General features: G+C 32.8%; 1 protein-coding gene across 5 annotated transcripts in view; it reads left to right on the top strand.

The window, feature by feature from the left end:
- The window catches only part of LOC119073439 (fibrillin-1), a 39,303-nt gene that overhangs the window by 1,316 nt on the left and 16,156 nt on the right, over positions 1-21,831 (top strand). For 2 of the 5 annotated variants that reach the window (XM_037178927.1, XM_037178923.1), the window contains exons 2-6: positions 6,934-7,137; positions 15,045-15,207; positions 15,373-15,560; positions 19,246-19,629; positions 21,335-21,460. In XM_037178927.1, coding sequence (XP_037034822.1) covers positions 6,934-7,137; positions 15,045-15,207; positions 15,373-15,560; positions 19,246-19,629; positions 21,335-21,460 — 1,065 coding nt within the window. The remainder of the gene's footprint in view (positions 1-6,933; positions 7,138-15,044; positions 15,208-15,372; positions 15,561-19,245; positions 19,630-21,334; positions 21,461-21,831) is intronic. The other 3 variants (XM_037178926.1, XM_037178925.1, XM_037178924.1) reach the window with 3 other exon arrangements.

Raw genomic sequence — 21,831 nt, 5'->3', positions numbered from 1 at the left:
TTTGGCCGGAAATGAGCTACGAAGTCGTGTTATTTCAGCACTAGATAAACAATATTTATTTCGAAAGTGTGATATTTTCACTCTTCGTGTTCTAGATTTTCCGACACCAACCGGACATTATTACCTTAAATTGACCTGTTTAAGTTTTAGCTTCTGATATCGACATAGAACCATCATGTTACTGTTTTCTAAGAGGTGAGGCCTGACACTCATTTCGAGCCCCATTTTTGAACAATAGAATTTTATAAAGCGTATACAATATACATACAAATAACGAATGGATCTGCTACATCTTTTGTTACAAGTATCTCTTTGTGTTTGATACCTAATCTAGTACTTCTTTAGTTTAACATTGCATTTTGCAATATAAGGTGAGTCAAAGCTCAAATTCTGAGCTGAGCGGCAGACAAGAGTCACCAAACCATCAAAATTAGATTCAATTATCAGTTAAATATAAAGTTCTTTTTATTAAACCATTACCGAATTGGCAATGATAAATATATCAATGAGCTTATCAGAGTAATTCAGGATTCTTTTCTCAATCTATTTTGGAGCTTATAGTTCATCAAAGCGCGTAATAATACGATATCTTTCAATATTCACAGCTTATTCTTCTATGGTTACCTAATAGAAGGTAACATAATAAATTTTTCGCTGTATTACTCTAAGCTCTCCTCTTCGCCGAATTTTTAAATGTGAAACTTGTGCAAAAGTAAAACATTTTCATTCAATCTCGTCAGAAAACCTCATTTGTTTTCGTTTTTCATTTTCATAGAAAATATATGGTTGATTATTAATCTGCATAGCATTTAGTACATATGCTCAGCTCATAATAAATTAGTTGCAAGGAAGACTTAAAAACTGAATTGTAAAGTGGAATGCTTATTACATAAAATTCGGAGAAGCACCGAAAGCTATGATGTGTACCTATTCAAAAAATAGGGAATTAAAAAAGCACATTCCAATAACAGCTCTCGTATACTGAAGCAGAAAAATAATAATTTTCTCCACTCATTGTGGAAAAGTAAAATTTTCGTTTCGTTCATTGTGAAACGTTGTATGCAATTCCGAGTTTAATAATTATTTAGTCACACGATGTATCACACTCGGCCGGCGGCCTAAAGACTGCAGTGACAATTACACATGTAGTCATGCACTCGACGCTTAAAATAATTATTTTAATCCGATTGCATAAATAACTAATTTCATCTCCAACCCCAGGGTGAACGAATGCTGAAATCATATTTGAGAAAAAATAGCAAAATGGCAACGGCCGTAAATAACATAATTAGTCGTCGTTGTCAAAGGAAAAAAATACCATTTGAAGTTAAACTTTCCGACGACACTTGACAATTAGGCTCTCGCATATGAATTTATTTCAATTAGGTTCTCTCCTTATTTTATTTTTTTATTTTATTTAGATGTCGAATATTATTTTCAGCGTTTTTATATTCTAACATACATCAAAATTTTGCTTATTTGTTTTTTAATTGTAAAAAGTATTGGTAAAGTTAGCAGAATTACCAACGTTCGTCAACATGCGACCAGCGCGCCATCTTAATTATTCACAAGAAGTTGTTACAATTTACATATAAAAGTATCGGGATGTTTAGCAAAGAATCAAACCAAATATCCTTTAAATTTTAGAATTTGACCCTTTAAATTTTTTTATTTAAATTCGTCACTTTTAATCAATTGGAATTGAAATAAATGCAAGAGCCTTCTTGTGAATAATTAAGATGGCGCGCTGGTCGCATGTTGACAAACGTTGGTAATTCTGCTAACTTTACCAATACTTTTTACAATTGGGAAACAAATAAGCAAAATTTTGATGTATGATAGAATACGCTGAAAATAATTTTCGACATCCAAATAAAATACAAAATTTTTTAGGATAGAACCTATATTCAATTCATCAAATTTAAAAATTTGTAAATCAGCGAATTCTAGTTTCGCCCAACGAAAACTTTATTCAATTGATCTTCAGAATATAAAAACTCTGAACTTCTATCTAATAATATTGTAAAAAGGACATGTTTCAACTGTAACACAACCAGAAACATTATAACCGATGATAAAGTGGACAACTGAGAATTTATATTTACTTTACTTTATACTGTGTTCCATTCGCAACGTTATTGTATGTACCTTACTGACCTACACATAAATAAGCCAATTTCATTCGTAGAAACCACAAAGCGTATTTACATACATAAATATTAAATCATGGCAATATTCATAGAAAGTATGCTGAAAAAGGTACCGACATTGCTAGTTTAGCATTTATTCAGTATATTCAGCTTCCTCTTGTCCATACCGTGATGTATAATAGTTGAACGAATTCATGTTTGTCTGAAGAAAAATGTGATTTTATAAATAATGTCGACAATATATTGTATAATATTTGATTGACGACGCATTGAAACAATATACCGCGAAATAGAGCTTTTTATGCTGCAGAATAGAATAATCAATTACGAGATTAAGAGGTCGAAGTCATATTGAATGATATTTATATAAACACATTTCCGCCTCTGATTTTTTTTTGAGTAGATGAGAGATTTTGTTCTCTAAAACTGTCTGCCATAAATTATGGAACAATTTAATCCTCTTATTTTACTTAATAGTCGCTTTCTGAAAAATTATTATTCCACATTAATATCAACATCAAATTATTAAGCTTTAATTTGCTGAAATTTGTAAAATAAAAAATCAAAAAAAAAATCAGAAAATCTGAGATGACAAAAAATTTATTTTTATTAAATTGATAATAAAAAGAAATCATAGTGAACGAACGAAAATAAATTCTAAAATAAACATAACATTTCTGAACTTTCACATATATTCTGTGAAAAGAATTGAGAAAGAAAGAAAAAAAGAGTGTCTCTAGGCGAGGAAAAGTTATATATCGGAGAAAACAAAACAAAATTTATAAATATATCGTATTTACATCGCATGTATATATACGTATATCTACATATAATATTATAATGAAAAACTAAACAGAATCATTTTGTATTTCTCTTCATTTTCATTTTACATTTCCTAATGTTTGACTTGTTTTTCTCTTCGTTTTTCCATTTAAATTAAAATGCCTCAACCGAAACTGTCGTCTTTCCATTACCCTTCGATCTGTTCGGTTTTATGTGCGATAAACATGTATCGGATTCATTTTCACCGAAAACACAAAAAAAAAACCATCACAGCACAGCACATGTTTTTGTTGATATACAGCGCTCATTCCGATTTCAGACTACCTACACTAAAATCAAATGGTGAAGACCCACTTTGAGAACAGTTTGTTTTGACTATAAATCGAATTGTGCGAAGACTGATGGATTTAATCTGGTGTCACTCCTCCCGTTTCCAATAACATCCAAAAGCTTAATCGCTAATCGTAAAGTGCAACTTAAAGTTTGCTGATCCCATTACAATCATGAAATGTACGGGACAGTTTGCGCAAATGACGTATAAGTTATAAGTCAACTTATAAGTTGGAAATTATAAGTAACATTCCGGAACATCTTGTATGAAGATGTGACTTATACGTCATTTGCGCAAACCGTCCATTGTGTTACTTGTTTAAAGTATCTCCGCTCATAGTTGATAGTAAATCTGTTACTTCCATATATTTCGATATATAACATTTCGGTTTTTTTATTGACCCTTTAAATCGTCTTATACCATTATACCAAACAATCAGTTAGAATGAGAATATACTTATTTAAACGAAATCTGCAGCCATCGCCATATGAACTTGTTGCACAGACATAAACTACGCTCCAGGCGAAAAAGGTTGATTCATTCAGGCGATGAAGATGTCAGCTTCACCAGAGGCGCTTCTAGCATACTGCGCGCCCTGGACCACTACAATCTAGCGCCTCGTTTTTGATTGTTTTTATTTTGTAAATATATTTATAGGTCAAAATTTATTTGTGAGATCAGAGTAAAAAAATTGAGACATGCGTCTTCGACTTCAAGCAAGCCTTTACCAAACACTACCCTTGATCATATCTGATTCAGTCTTCCAGGATTGAACAAATACCCCGAGAAAATTTTTCTTTCTTTAGGAGGCATCAATGCTTAGCTAAAATTACAGCCATTTGTGTGTCACGTACTTCATTTTTGTTAATATCTTTTCATCAGAATCTGATTTAAAAAATGTACGACCGCAATATGTGTTACGAATGTGTAAGCTTTAAATAAAACTTAGTTTTCGTTGTATTCGTTTAACCACTGGTCAATGACCAACTCCAAGAAAAGTGAGCAGAAAAATTTAACGAAATTTCCATAAACTCAGAGCTGTTCAAACTGCTACAGCCAAATCTATTCTGTATTGAAAGCTAACAAACTCGTGGTCGTTATTGCGGTCGTCATTGGTCTACATTTTTGAAAAAGGATTCTGGTGGAAAGGTACAATCAAAAGTAAATGGAAATCCAGTGTCCAAATGTATGTTTCGTGTCCTGCAGCAGGACATGTAGGACATTTTTTTGAGATACATGAAAAAAGCAGGATTCCAATTAAGGTTCAAAAACTGCCAGTCCCTTAATCCATTCACATTATTCTGCGGTTAAGCTCGAAAATAAAAAAAATCCGTTACAGTCGAAATATAGATTTCGGGATTTTTAGAGATACCATCGTTTCTGTAATTCTCTCAAGAGCCATTTGAAATTACATGCGAAATGAGAGAATACAGAAAAACGATGAAAACGATGATGCCTCTTAAAATCCCGAAATCTATGTTTCTCCGACTGTAAATTGAACCAGAGACGAGGAGAAAAGTACATTCCGTTTTGGCGGATTTGCACTTTGATTCCTATTATTTCCTATAATTCCTAATAATTTCTAAGAATTCCACGATATTTTCTGTTACTATCCAATTCATTGTCTACTTTTTAGAAACAATTTTCTAAAATTTTTCTTTCCTTTTCTTTATTCCGATAATTTTCTAAGATTTCCTCCAAATTTAAAGAAAACGAACAAAAACCGTCGAAATTACTGCAGTGTCGTAGCTGCCGAAGTATCCGGTAAATAATAAGAATTGAAGTAAATACTAGAAATTGAAGGAGTTACAAGAATTGACTGGTAATACGAGAAATTGAAAGTAAATGAAAGGATCAATCAGTGAGTGAACTGTATTTTACAAACCGAATAGCTAGGACCGGAAACCTGCAGCGAGTGAGAAGATCAAGTTTTTTTTTTTCATTCGCTTAGTTCTTTCGTTTGTCATACTTATCCGTATTTCCTTTCATTTACGTCAAATTTCTCGTATTTCCAGTCAATTCCTTGTAACTTTTCAACTTCTAGTATTTCCTTCAATTCCTCGTTTAGAGATATGATCTAAATCAATAAAGTAAACTATCAATTTCTACACTGACGGGATGACGATAAAGACTTGAGCGGTCTGCGTAATTTCCTCATACTGTATTCGAAAGATGTCAGTGTTATGATAGGAAAGCCGCGCAGCGGACTTTTTTTTCCTTTGAGGCAACATCCCATGAATTTTCATGCAAAGTATGAAATTTTTGTTCGCATATTCCAGCGCCCCATTTTACCAGCGCCCTGGACCATGGTCCAATTGGTCTCTATGAAGAAGCGCCACTGAGCTTCACATTTTCTGCTCTTTTTGTATTTTGATTAATTTCTTAGAATTGGTTCATTCATATGCGACCATAAATTTGTCTGTACATTTGATATGTGGGAAAAACCTAATTTGAACATAAATCTTTTATCGATTTTTTCAATGTTGAATGTTTTTTCATAAAAATAATTAAATTTCAAAACGCTCACTCTCAAAAGAGAAGTATGGAATTTGAGCTTTTTGCTGAAAAAGGAAACTTAAATTACCTATACTGCAATTAGTGTTTCTTACAAGCATGCCAAAAACTCCTTTTTCCATTGGTAGAGCATATTCTCGCTAATTGAGTCATTAAATTCTCATTGAATAGCTGAAGATACACACAAAAACCGTAAACATATTGTTAAAATTTATCTTTTCAACTACTTTCTGTGTCATAATTTCATAACTTTCATCGTCATCTATGTGTATACAACAATCTTCAATCTTTTCCGTTTATTCCACAGCCCCTTGCCAAACATATATATTATGAATGAAAGAAAACATCATCTTTCTGTGGTTTTTCAGAATATACAAAACATCAAGAACCGTGTCATGTTACAAGTTTACCTAACTAATCATTTTAAAACGCTCTATTCTGTGTATGCTTTACTTGTTCGTTATGTATGCATGGAATTATGGTTTTGGTTTAGTTTATAGGTGATGTTCATATTCGTTTGATGTTTGTTTTGGCTTCGGAGAGACTTATGATTTTTACGTAACAATAAAAATATTGTTTTGTGTTTGTGTAACATTTGTCTTTTCGAGTGCACTTTATCTTTATTGCTTAAGGTTATTCACTTACATGCACAGTCGAACGGTGACATTGATGTTTACTTCAGTAGCAACCAGCTTCCCCTTTTGATTTAAACGTTATTCTTCATCAGAGTCATGTAAACTGAACTCTCTTATTGCTTCATATTTTTATTTCATTTCTTCAAAAATGGCATTTTCATCTGTTTCGAAAGCAGAGACAAAATTTTGGGATGCCATCCCATTATTGAGGTCGTATACAGAGAAATAACAGATTTTAGGTCAATCAAGCCATAACTGAGCGAAAAAGTCACAGTTTTTTTTTTTTTGATTATATCTTGATACCAAAACCAATGAATGTACAGGCCAGGTATGGTAGATTCTTAAAAATCTGTCGATTTATCTTGAAGGCGTTCATTTCAAAATAATATGAAAATGAGTGCGTTTGGATCCGTTTTTAAAATCGTTATGTGCCCTGATTGAAAAAATTAAATTCCTGCTAAGAAATGTAACATGACCATGAAAAATATGTCCACTTTATGACCAGAAAATTTAATTTCAGACGTTGCTAGTGTTCATACAAATTGTGATCGGCCGCCACACTTGGAAAATGGGTGGACCAAACCATTAGTGGAAGATGACAATGGTGATTTAGTTTCTGTAACATATGTGTGTAATGATGGATTCATCTTACAAGGCGAATCAGAACTACTTTGCAATCTGGACACAGACGAATGGCAAGGTGAACCGCCCACATGTAATTCAGGTATGTACAGTTGGGGTGTTCTATTTTTGAGTCTATAATTTGGTACTGTGTTGAAGACGGTAATTGAATACCAATCCATAAGAATAAACTTTAGCAAAAATATTTTTTCTAAATGTTTAGAACACGTTTTAGAAAACTTGCCATTTTGTCAAGTTTCAATTTTAATCCCAATATAAACTGATTCGTCTGAATCAACAGCAAGTCAAGTGAAATTAATTTCATTAAGCTCTTCAAACTACGATAAATTTCATTCAATTTTAACGTTCAGTAAATGTTTACTTCGAACATTAACTGTTAACAACGCTCTTGTCTTACAAGTACCTAAACAGTGAGGAATCTTTGCCATTCTTTCAATATTTCGAATTGAATTGAAACAACAACGGCTTCCGAAGCACTTCGAATTTACATCAACTCCAAACACATCGTCACAAAATATTAAAACCGTTTTCAGCACAAACCTAAGGTCAACAACAAAAGTTCTGATTTTATTTTTTGTGTATGTTTTGTGCCGGAAGTAGTGTGTATAAAACTATCGCCACTGCATTATCCAGATCCAGATTCAACAATGACGAAACATTTCACATAAATATTTCAAAACAAAGGAAAAAGTACATTTTCTCGATTTCAGTGTAAAAATGTTCGTTTTTCCTACGTCTTAATTCGACCAATTTTCATGCAACTTCTTTGAATGTTAATTTTGCTCTATAAAAATCAGGAAATAAATAAGAAAACTTTTACCATCTGATGCACTTCAGTAAAAAAAAAGTGGAAGAGAGAAAAAATAGTAAAGTATTTTAAGAACATTATATCGGTATAGATATTTTAACCAACTATGCCAGTCTCGTCTTTTTCCATTCCTATGAAACTTGCTGGCTCTTCAATATAATACATATTTTTAGCTTCTCTATGTATATAAAATGCACAGAATTATAACATTCTTTAATACCGCGTTTTGTTGGAAAATTTTTTATAAGAATTTCGATATGAAAAACATTGTAAGGCGGAGAAAATAGACAAAAAGTGGAAAAAAGAATCCGATACAAATTAGATGATTAAAAAATGTAGGTCCGAAAACAACTTTGTGTGGCATTGATAAAAAGATATTTTCTCCACAGAAGAATTTACTTCAATTGGGGGAATAATTAGCAGTTCCTGCTTCCCGCGGGTGATGCTCTCAAACTATGTCTTGGAGTGTCACTGTTGAGAAATTATAACATTCATCGTTTAGTGTAAAGTCAATCCAATTTATTTCATCAAATCCTAATCTTAAAAAGAGGGGAAACTGATCCGGAGCAGTCATGGTAGAGGGCCCACAAAAGTCACTATAGAAATACACGTAAAGTCAAAATCCTTAGCTCAGCTTGACATTCAGCTCCACATAAAGTCACAAAGTCATGGTACAGCGTTCTTTGAGGTATGTAGTCGGATGTCTATATCCACCGCACTTCAAGCAAAAGAAATCATAGCGACTGCTGACACTGTCAAGTTTTAGTACCCTATTTTGTGTACCACTTATGCTTGAATTGTTTGTGCTATATCGCTCATTCCAGTGGTGCCTTCAATACATCTGGCCTGAAATTCTATGTCATTTTCGGTAATTTTAGAAGAACAACCTGACCTGAATATGTAGTCATTTCACTAGTGACCTGAATTGTTCATACAAATTTTAAGGAAACCCGTCATGTTTCAGTTTCGACCTGAATACTATATTTAGATTTCAGGTCATTTTAGGTCAGGTCAAAATTTGATCATTTCAGATCTAGTCAACATAATATATATTCCATCTGAAACTAATAGTCAAAATTTCAGCAAAATAAACTGAGCTTAAATTTCCATGGCAGTAATACCAATTTACCGATTTTATTCAAAGTTTCTTAGAGTGAAATAAAACAATCGAACTATCGTTTTCACCTACCAAATGATACCTTTGTGAGCTTTTTAGCCAATTTTCTTTGTGAGACTATTAATTCAATTAAATTATTCGACTTTATGTTTCATTTATTTAAAATAGACAAAACGAATAAATCAAAAACCATATTGCTCACTACTAAAAATGCCAAAACAAACAAATCACTCGTTTGCCATATAAGTATGTACCACAGCTATGCAATGCCATAAAGTGGAATTTCTTTTTAATTATTTATTATGTTCTGGCCGCACATTATGTCATCCATACAACAATTTATTCAAAAAATCTCATAATTTAACTAAAAGTGTCATATAAATGTAAATTGTACTTCAATTATTAGATTCATGGAATCGATGTGATTTTCGTTTTGGCTTGATGCATAATTTATTGAGAAAAGTGGAAATTACCCACGCACAAAGACGCTGAATCGAAATTGTGGTTCGTTAACTAAAAAAAATGGTTCGCTTTCGTGAATTGTTTCCCGTCCAAACGATTCCAACCGATCAAAAGATTAATATTTTTATTATTTGGTTAAGCTTTGAATGACACAATGATAGAAATAAGCTCAAGTGCACAATGCCGACGATGCAGAGTAAATTTTATTGAAAAGTATTTTCAAGATGGAAAATATTGAAATTGAAAATATTTACGACTCTAAGATTCGATAATTTCCTAATAGGAAGTAGAGCTCTTTACATTTCCTGTGAGCACAATAATGTTCAACAAGAACAGGTTGCAGACACTTTAAGAAAATTTCTATTTTCCTCTCAACGGAAATTTAAACGACGACGTAAAGTCCCATCTAAAGAATCGAGTTAAATCACTTTTTACTGCTTTTGCGTGTAAACCGAAAAAAGATTCTGTATTTGATTACACACTTTGTTGTTTAATGGTTTAAAGACGAATGCTGAGTTTATGATAATTAATTGTGTGTCACGTACATCTGCAGAAAATCTTATTACGATTTGCCTTAACATCACCGTTGGTAGCGTGTGTTACTTTATATACATATGATCAAACGCCGCGGCGCTTTACGTAAAAATAAAAATGAAACATCAATTTCCTGGTGTGCGATGGAAGGCATTACATTACACTTGAAAAGCTAAAGTCATGAATAAAGTCTGCATGTTCAACATTCTTGCTGTAACCAATTTTCTTACGTAAACTGCAGTAAGAATAACTTTTATTAAGTTGACTGGAGGTTTTTACGGTCGGTAAATTTGGTCTTTTTGTATTTTTAATTAAATCTGCAGATAATGCAGAGTTACATCCGACAACTTTATTCTGTGAAAAACTTCCTGTACAAGCACTTATGACAATATGTTTACATTTACCGTGTAGAAGAATCTACGAGATTAATTACGATGCGTACAGTCCGTACATTTGTGTTATTGAAAATACTGAATATGAATTTCATTTGACTGTGTAAGAAACAAACGTTGGTCTTTTCCAAATTTTGATAACAAAAAAGATAATTGATAAGTAGGGATGGGAGGCGTTCAAAATTATCGATAACATCAATCGAAAGAAATTATCGATGATCGATTAATCATATCGTTATCGATAATTTAATAATTATCGATAATTATCAAAATATCTAAATTCGATAATTATCAAAATATCGATATTTTGATATTTATCTGAAAATTCATGATAATATACCGATATATCGGAATATATCGATAAATATCGGATTTTCGGACCGAAATATCGATATATCGAATTATCGATATCTTGATAATTATCAAAATATCAATAATTATCGATTATCGATATTTTTTTGATAATTTTCGATAAAAAAAGTCGATAATTATCGATTATCGATAATTGATAATTATCGATAATCATTTTCATTATCGCCCATGCCTATTGATAAGCTTACGATGACGCAGTTACGGAATAGACCGATGCCATGGATGTTACGGAATAAACCGATTCGCAAGTCATTCTGTGTCTTGAAGACTGATGAGTACACAAAAAATTAGCAAAATGTATGATAAATCTAATGAAGTAAAAGATTTTCGATCAATCTGTTAAAAATACATATTTAGATCAAAGGAAGTAATAGACTCGACAGTTAAACTGGTGATATGCCTTACATTATATTATTATCGTTTGTCGTTTGAGATAACTGATTTGAACACCAAATCTGTCGCATTTTTAATCACATAGGTACGAAAAACGAAGCGGCATTTTCTGTTGTGAATCGTGCTCTCAATTTGTACGAAAGAAGAATTAATCGATGATACTCCTCAATGTTTAAACCTTCAACCTGCATGTCCATTTATAGAGCCACATACAAAAAAAAAACGTTTGTGATGAATCTAAAACCAGCCTGTGAACGGTGATATTGTCAAAAGTCTCTAACCCGAAAGAATGATTGTCATGATTTCATAAGAAATATTCTTCGAACATTTTTTTTCTGCATAATCAAACGATACCATTATACATGAATTTGTATTTATAAACAATTTGATCATTTAAATTCCATTCGATAGAAAATAGTGTACCATATTTGGAGGTAATACACCTCTTCTTCGATTTGCTAGTATTTAGAGTATTGAATCTATTTAGACCATAAATTTCGTTTAATGTTGATGGGATTCGACATAATAAAATATATTTTTTAATCTTTCATTATTATTTGATACATTAAAACAGACACTTGAAATGAATATAAATATTGAATTATGAGTTTTAACATTTTTATCCCCGATAATGGAATGTGTGAACCGTAAAAAAATGTTTATGTACTCTGTTCACTTAAATAAATATCGTAAAACACGATGTTTCTTGTAAACTCTATTATTGTTCACTTGGCGCTGGGTACCGTGGGATTTTAAATTTCATAAAACTTTTTATCATCTGTTCTCGGCAACTTCGACAAAAATAAGTCATGCGAGTTGGATTAGTGTTTCTAATCTAGCGAAATATACGTGTTAACAAATAAAGTAAAAGATTTGGTTTGAAAAAAGGTTGGAAATAGTTCAAAACAGCACAAGTAACAAATTTGATGATCTAAACACGATTATTATTATTTCATTCTTGTTGCGAGCGCGTCCCTAACAAAAAATCAGAAAATAAAAATCTTAATTTTCATTCGTTCAACGAAACTCTTGTGGAATCAAGTACAAACCACAACAACCAACAACTCTGTAGTATATTGATATAGTGACATTTAGTCACCCTAACGAATATACATGTAATCAGAAACCATGTCAAATTTCACTTTTGTCTTTTGTACATTACATTAGACAGTGGTTCGTAAAATTTGGTCGAGTAAACCTTTGTAATAGGGATCGTCAGATTGTTCGAACAGAAACCGAATGTTCAACACAAAAGGAAACACAAACGATTTTTTTTTGGCAAATCTACATTGTCCCAAAGAAAAATTGTTGGTTTTTCCGTTTGTGTTGGACATTCCGTTTCTGTTCGAACAATTTGACGATCCCTAATAACGTTTTTTGGTAACCGTCTGTCCCTCGATCGGATGGAATCATTCGTTTTTAAAACGCCAAGCTGAAGAATTGACGCTGTTCGAATATCAAATATAAACTTTTTAAATATTCTGCTGCCAAAGGTTTGGCTTGAATAAGAATCGGGGTCATTAAAAGGCTAAAGTGATGTTGTAGATGGGCATATTGTATGGCTAAATTTGACGACAAAAGAAATCGAGCCAATTTTCGACCAAAATCTTTTCTCTTCATATCCGGCACGAGTAAATGTCTTAGTCGGTCCTGAAGAAAAGTAATTTTTAGCCCCGTACGAAGTACGAAGGGGCTTATAGGATTACGATGCCGTGTGATGGAATTGATGGAATTCGAAGCAGACGGTAAGGGCAAAGTGTTTGCCTATGTTCATAGATGACGAATCCGCAATAAAAATTTGGGCCGTCTGTCCGTCTGTCCGTCTGTCTGTCACGTCGATATCTTAAGTAAATCAAATCCGATTTCAATTTTTTTTTTTCCCTGAAAGATAGTCAAAATAGTGAGGCTAAGTTCGAAGATGGGCGATTTTGGGTCGACCCCTCCCGAGCTGGGGCCCCATAAGTGATTTAACGTTTTCCGAAGATATCTCTGGCCATTTAAAGGCTACACTTGTAAGTGATACGTCAAATGAAAGGTATTTACAATACCGATCAACGAAAAGTTTATGGAAATTGGATGACCGACTCATGAGTTAGACCCCTTGGTGTGAACTTGGTACAGGGCGGCAACCCGTTTTTGCTTGAACGTTGGCCAAATTTGAACGGATTTAGATAGATTTTGCTTTCTTAGATAGGTATTGACCGTACCAATCAGGGAAAAAAAAAGTTCATGAAATTCAGTTCACCGGAGCGTGAGCTAGGTCTCTTTGAGTGAGCTTATATGAGGCTACTCGGCCGTAGAGTGAAGGTGGTGTTTTTTGTTAATATCTCGAGTAAAATTTGACCAAATTTCATGATTTTTTTTTGTTTGAAAGGTACCAACGAATGTAAAGCAGCCGTACTACTTTCCACCTCCTAACAAAATGGCCGTCGGCCGCCATTTTGGATTTTTGTAAAAACAATATAAATCGGTGAAAATAATTCTTACAAAGTTATTGATCAGTGGGAAGTGATTGGTTATGTGTGTGTGGTGTTTCAAGGATCCCAAATATGGATATCTATATATAAATATATATAGTATATTGAGCTATATAACGGTATAGATCGTTATTTTGAGCTATATACTAGCATATTTATCAGTAAATTGTTTATTTATAGGTAAATATAGGTTAATATAGGACTGAGGAAATTGTAGGTCAATTTGAAATTTGTGTTACGTTTGAAAGGAACATCGTACGGGGCTTCGTAATTGCGCTATGCGCAATTTGTAAGACGTACAAATTTCATAAGAATTTTACTTTACCGACGTTTACGGGAAGAGTAGGGCTACGGACGAACTAGGGTCACGTGCGCAATAGATGTACGGGTTCGTACGGGGCTCAGTCGCAGCAAAAGCTCCGACTGTTCTGACGGCTCGTTTAAATTAGTTACTGCCTTTACTGATAGCTTAGGTAATTTGACTGAGTGAACATTGTTGAAACTAAGTAATGTGAAAGTTTCATCTTTGCCTCGTTTCAATGAAAAAGCAAATAACTTAACAACATTGATAGCATTGCAAGTGTGTAGCAGTTAATAAAAGCAACATATTAACTTCTAACACGAATATCATAAGCAAAAAGTTTCTAATAAAATCAACAAGTTTAGTGTATTCTTGTAACTGCAAAAAGTGTCCTTACAGAAAACAAGTTAAAAACATGTATCCGTTTCAAGACAGCATGTGCTGCCATTCCCAAGGATATATACGTAAATAATATCAATAAACTCCAACCTACAGCTCGTTTTAAATTTTCTGCAAAATTATTCGTCGAAGACTTGTGCACATATTAAGAATCAAAAACTCGACACCGACAAAATTCAACGGTTTCATCCTCATCTCGAAACGCGTTGTGTCATCGAGATGCTGTCCAGCAATCAATTATGAATTCAAATCAAAATACTTTGTTCGTTTGTCAAATTAAACTGTTGACACTTTTTTTTACCTAATAGTTCCATAACACATTAGCTGTGGGTGTGTTTATAAAGAAGATGAAGAAGAGAAAAAATTAACGAAAAAAAAAATTACCTCGCGCCTTGTAATTTTATTATATCTTCTGATTTCATCTAAAACAATTTCGGTCTCAATAAAAATAAAAATGAAAGAGCAAATGATGAAAAACGATATATATACTTACTCCGTAGCATATTTTGAGATATTTATGATTATGTTCCTAGTGTATGACAATTTTTATGATATATTTTATATTAGAATTTATTAATATTTTAAGGCATTTTGTAATTTTTATGACATGTTTTTCTTTTAGTAATGACATGGTAATAGGGGGAACATCATCCAAAACAAATTTATGATTTTATTAAAGAAAAATATGAAATATTATTTCGATGGTAATAAATTTCTCTGTTTCATTCAATTAGATCAAACGTCTACCGAACGGAATAGCAAAAAAATTAACATCCACGACATACCAGAAGATACATCAATCGACAGCGAATTTGCTAAATCATTGGACCGATCATGTTTCATCGAACCTCGTATCATGCCACCCGAAATTGAAAATGCTGTCGTTAGAAATTTGCGGTAAATTCTCACAATAAGTTGACGAAAGTAACACCAATCATTTAACACCTCATTAACAACACCAATATTCAAAGAGTTATCTTGATTGTCTGTTCAACCGAACCGAGATACTAATAAATATCTGTAAATGTTTTCTGATTGTGACAAAGTGCTTTATTCTAATAGACGACAAAAAGACGGCCGAATATTCCCAGTGGCTGTTTACACATGCGATGAAGATTATGAGCTCGAAAGCGTAGACAATGATCGATTGTATTGCAGTAAACGTAAATGGATTGGAATATATCCAAATTGTATGCAGTTGGAAGAAACGTACGATGAAAATGGTGAAGAGGAGGAAGAAGAAGACGAAGGTAATTTGAGATTTAGTTGGGTGGCGTATTCAATATTTCATTTCGGAATATTTTCATAGAGTCATTTTCGGCTTACAAATTGTATACACATGTACCGCCATGCCATCAGTATCATTTACATTTTTTATGTTCTTCTATAAATGTCCGCGAATAGCTTTTAGAAACGGATGTTGCTCTCGACAACAAGAATAGTTTATGATCTGTTTGGCTCAGAGCCATCCAATTTTCACGAATTTTCGTGATTTTTGAGATTCAGGAAAATCGTGAAAATATGCGAAAATCCTGAAAAACGTTCTCAAGATTACAAACATTGGTTTGGCTAGTACTGCAGTACTAATGAAGTAAAACATTTGTGGTTTTTCGGTGAGATTTTAGCCAATTTAATACTTTAACCTTGGGAGAAATTTGTGTGAGGGTCGAGCACAGTACGGCAGATAATTTTATGCAAATAATTGAATCGTTATTATTAGCACTAATTTCCATTAAAATTTAAATAGGAAAATGCATAATAAATTACCGTTCGGATTTTCTTAATGTAAAGAACACAAAAGGTACATTAAAATTTCACGCAAATTTATTTTCCCCACGGATTCATTAAGCGAATACATGTTTCATACGCCACATTGTTTTCAGCAATTTTAAAGCCCTAGAAAATTTATTGATTGTACGATGTACAATTACATCGAGTGAAACCAGAAAAACATAACGAATTTTGCTGTATATTGGGTTATACGAATTGAAACTCAGAACTCTATTAATTGACTAGATGAATACTTCATTGGGATCCATCACCCATCATTAGTTCAATATATCGAAGGAAACCAAAAATATCGCATTCAGACATTGTGATTTGACATGATTAAAACCTACCATTGCACCCATTTCATACTCAGTACACCGATCCCTATCTAACCCTTCGTCAGTGAACATTCCACAAAAGTTGTTGCCTAAGTTAATTAGATTTTCGAAATTTAGTAAAAATTGTTTTGATAGACTATCGTTGAAATGTTGCAAAATTATAGAGTATTCTATCATCTATCTAGCTGACAACGAAAATGTACGTACGGGATAAAAATTCTGCATGTCCTGTCGAACAAAAAAATCTCTCGGTATAAGTATACATAACGGTCATACTTTACATCATTTAACAATGTTTGTTCATTGATGTTTTTGTACACTCTATGCATTGTGTATCGAAGCACCTTTTCCGATAATTTTAATAGAGAACGACCGACTAAAGTACATAAGCCAACCATTTTTATTTGATTATGTATTTTAGCATATCATGTACGATTTGGTGAACATTACAGTACTCCGTACAGCTTTTAATACAATTTGAATTTGTCATGATCGTACGGTATGATTAATGTACATGTTCATAGCAAAATGATTTACATAAATTCAGATTATGACAAAAATGTTTGAAACATTGCGTTTGGACTTTTTTCCCGAGTTATTTTCAATTCATTTTTTCATTGTTCACGACTTGAGTGGTATGTGTATATAACAGAAACATTCTAGCTTTGATGATGATGTAGGGCACATGAAACGATTAACAAAATTTACTTTTTTTTGTGGCCAAAAACTCTTTTTTTAGCATCGCAAGCATACCAATTTATTGTCGTAGTCAGTGTCTTTTATTTGGCACTATTGGTCGTTTCTGGTCACTAAACAAGTTCTAGTCAAACTAGATTCCCTCAGAAAATTATCAATCAGTGCTCCACGGCACTTCGAGTACCTCATATAAGGCCAGGACTCAGTTTAGCATAGGTTATAAGCCGTGGCCTTATAATGGACTCAAAGTACCTTGGGGTGTAGTCTCCCAGGCCTATAATTTGTATCCAGACAAAGGATGTTTTAAGTGGTGATGGCTCCAGAAAGTATAGTGTATGAAGCATGTAGCATAGAGTTTTCGACATATGTATCCAAGCAAATAAACTCTGTAGAAAACTATTCGCAGAGCAAAAGGTATCCAAGTAAAACTATTTCATCCAAAACGTGTCAACGAATATCATATCCGATTTTCCTCACATTTCACAATCAAAATCCATTACCGAGTGTCATGCGAGAACTTGTCGAAATCGTAATAACATCAAAATATCAACCTTATATGTATGTACAAGAAAATTTGATTTAAAAAGATGTCAAATGTTTAAAGATTGAATCTAAATGAAAAAGTCGGCGTCTCCATTCAAATTGAAACGTTTTCCGATTTCCCAAAAATATAAAGCGAAATGAGCTGAGAAAAATGCGAAAAATGATAATTTAATTCGAATTCAATGAATTTTCGCAATAGACGGTGTGTGTAAGGGAATTAGGAAAAACGACTTTTCTATGTAAATGGCACGAATTACAATTTGAATAAGATAAAAGGCAGATAGTCCAAAGTTACAATCAGTTCTCCAATTTCTTCACAAAATCTCAATAATCTTTCATTAAATCTTATTCGCATTTTGGGTCAAAATTATATTTCAGTTAGATATATTTCTCCTACTCACTTTGCACATGTGTCTCCCGAGACATTACAGTTCAAGTTACCAAACTGAATTTTCGATTACCTGAATATCAACGAAAACCATCTGGGAATACCACTCGGTTCGGTATCTTAAGATTATCATGCTGTCGTACAAATTTATTGATAAAAATAAGAAAAATCCATACTTATTGTTTAATCCATAAATATAGCTAAGTATATACACGATGTACGGTACGGTGTAAAAGATGAGAATCTGAAAATGAAACTTTCTTCACACTGAACAAAGAAAATCCTGTTGTGAATGAATGGACACTTTACCAGCAATATCTTTCAATAAAAAAATTGTATTAAATACATAATTAATAAAATGGTCTCAGTAGGAAGGCACTTTGCCGTTCATAAATACAATTTTCAATCACTTCACCTCATCTTGCAGCCAACCCACAATCGGTGTATAAGAAAATAATGAAGTCATTATAATGAAACCGGTACTTATTCAAATTCTAATCTCGTATGGTGTGATGTGATGCTACACGATCTACGATCTGAGTACTAATTATGTAATATTACCTTTGCCTTTTATGCCATAATAGTGAATTGATCTTGAAATAAGTTCCGAAGTGTTTATGTTCTATAAAATGTGAATGAACATTTTGTCTGTATAATATCTTCAATCTTTGACATGTTTATTGGTCGATCATAAAAAGAAAACTAATTATGAAATTTCGGTAGCAAACATCAAGATATTAACGTACGGTAATAATAAATTGATTTTTTTCGATTATTTTTCGTTAATTCGAAAATGTACAAATATTTTGATGTTATACGTTCGCTGTCGTTGTGGGAAACGCAACACATGAAGCAAGCAAAGATTCTCTTTCTAGAAATGACTGATTTTATCTGTTATCGACAGCATTGACAAAAATAGGCGACGACCTAAGGTTAATGTGGTCTTTATAATGAAATGCATATATTCAATCGTATGAAGTAATAGATTTCGTGTCATATTTTGATCCAAACAAGCAATAGATTGGGTGATTATATTATGATACGCTTTCCGTTTCTGAAAGATGTACACACTGTAGATTTCAACTCACACCTCCCCATGCACAAACTGTGTACCGAATTTATTGTACTGTGCTACAAACCCGATTTGAATTGTCAAAACTTTTTGATTACATTTCTTTAGAGAACGTTCAATATTTGCAGATTACGATGATAACAACGGTGACGAAGATGATGGCGATGAAGGTGAAGAGGAAGATGCAGAAGAGGATGAAACGGAAGACGGTAATGAAGACACCGAGGACAGACCGGATGAAATTGACAATGACATCAATAACAATGAAATCGATAACAACGAAATCGATAACAATGAAATCGATAACAATGAAATCGATAACAACGAAATCAACGAAATTGAAGGAACACACAAAGATGATCGAGACAAGCCAGAAACCGATCCGTCGACAGTGACCTGTTCCGATAATCAAGGTGGATGTGATCATAAATGTAATGTAATCGACAATCGAATACAATGCGAATGTTTTGCTGGCTTCAAATTGGACGTGGATGATGGCAGAACGTGTCACGGTAATGTTTCAGTTTATTGAACCACACAAGTTAGCATTTTTCGGGTGACAGAATTTCGCTGAATTATTTTATTATTGTAAAAACAAACAATCGGTTGTGAGATTTTCTGAATTTTTTTAATTTATTTTTTTTTCACTTTCATAAAAATAGAACTTTTTCGTTTTCGATAGAAATAACTGAACCACATATCACATTAATTCAAGAGAAGCGAACACTTTACTATTATTATGTGTGTCTTATACATACAGTGCGGCGCCTGTTGATTTAAAATGAGATGATGATGACGAATTAGTGCTAGCTAATAGACCACAGTAAAAAAATATTTTTTTGTGATCTTAAGTCAAGTGAAATTTATTATCTTTTAACGGAGTTTTCTTTTATTAATCTTTTTATTTTCATTTTTGTTATAAAACAACTTAATGATTTCCGGTGCTTTTCACATTAATGATAACAGCTACACAGACCAGGATATAATATAATGGGGCAGATCAAGTGAAATTGTATTTTGCTCTTCGTAGCTAAAGTAAACGACTGCAAGGCAAACAATTCACACGGTATACGCAAAAGGGAGAGTTAAGAACAATATAATGAAAAATATGTGAAAATATATTCATCCTATTGCAAGCAGACGAAAAAAATCTCACGTTTTTTCTCATTTTTCTTTCATTTTACTTTTTAATTTCACAAAGTAGGAAACTCATCCTTGCAGCACACCCCATTGCAAATTCGATCAAGTCGTGACATACTTTCTGAAATTAAAGCTTTCCTGAAACTATTACCGTAAACGTAAAAATTGTCTTCCGGGGCTTTGCACACTCTTTGAAAGCTATCTTTCTTTTAAAATGCTACAAAATGCTAACAACTCCATGAAAATTCGTAAATCATTATGTCTCTGCGAGAAAACTTTTCCCGTTCAATACACAGTCGTAGAATATCCACTTATCCGGAAGAATGCGTTTGTATTGTTATACACATTGCACCACTCTTGTTGTGCGTGTATCTCTGCATAATTTTCACCAAACTCTACAAATAATGTTAAGCACATCAATTGCATAACGGTTTGTCTAAACACGAGTTCCCCAAAATAAAATTGCCTTTGAAATCGTACACTTAAAAAAAATGTCTTTATTCAGTTTAAATCACTTGCGCTATGTGCTATTCTATACCGTCAACGTTTGACAAACGCTCTGCATGCACATAACGTACTGCATTACAAAACAAATGGATTATAAAATGTGAGAAAGATAAACGATGTAACAAATTTCCTTTTCTCGAATTTACATTCTACGAAATTAAAAACAATTAATTTCTCGCTGCCTCGTTGACATAATTTTATTTGAAATGTTATAAAGGACTTAAGTCATTTGACTTATTTATAGGTGTACCTATGTTAACTGGATTATTTATGGGATTTTTTTTCTGATCCAACGCTCAAATTAAATTATTTTTCCACCGTTTTCTTTTAATTAATTAGCTGATCGTGAAAAAAATATAGAATTTCCTCCTACTCAACATTTAAACGTATCACTCAAAAAATTGGCTATAAGCCGAAAACCTTTTTTCTGCAAATGAAAAATGGTTTTTCCTTCTTGAATCAACAGATTTACAGCCATTAGAGAGCCAATATGACATATTATGAAATTGAACCTGCAAAAAAGAACGAAATCTCAATTATTAAAATCATGTTTTTGCTACCTTTATGCAGATATTAATGAATGCGATAACGATAATGGTGGCTGCGAATCAATCTGCATTAATCAACCCGGCTCATTCAAGTGCGATTGTGAAAAAGGTTTGCAAATTGATACAGTCGGCCGAACAAAATGTTTGGGTAAGTGGATTTGTTTACAATATTTTCGAGCTGATTGCTGTGTATTCGAAAAATTCATAATTCCATTCAACAAAATAATTCGATAAAATGTTTTTCCATTGTTTATTACCAACCGCAAGCTTTTAATTAATAAAATATGCCACAAAAAGAAATTAATGAAGCAAAACCTTCAACTTTTTTGTTGTTGTTGTTGTAAAAAATATCTTGCTACGCTGGAGTGATTGAATTGGTTCGGTCTGTATATTGCGAGGTATATTGAGTTCGACAACAATGCACTTATAATTGATATTCAATAGTATATATAGCTTTTTGTTTGACAACTTTTACTTCACCATAAAGCCAAATAGGTTTAATCATTGTTCAAGTTGTGT

Source organism: Bradysia coprophila, unplaced genomic scaffold (genome assembly GCF_014529535.1).
Source record: "Bradysia coprophila strain Holo2 unplaced genomic scaffold, BU_Bcop_v1 contig_138, whole genome shotgun sequence".
NCBI classification, from domain to species: Eukaryota; Metazoa; Arthropoda; class Insecta; order Diptera; family Sciaridae; genus Bradysia; species Bradysia coprophila.
This window is presented reverse-complemented; position numbering and strand designations above follow the sequence as displayed.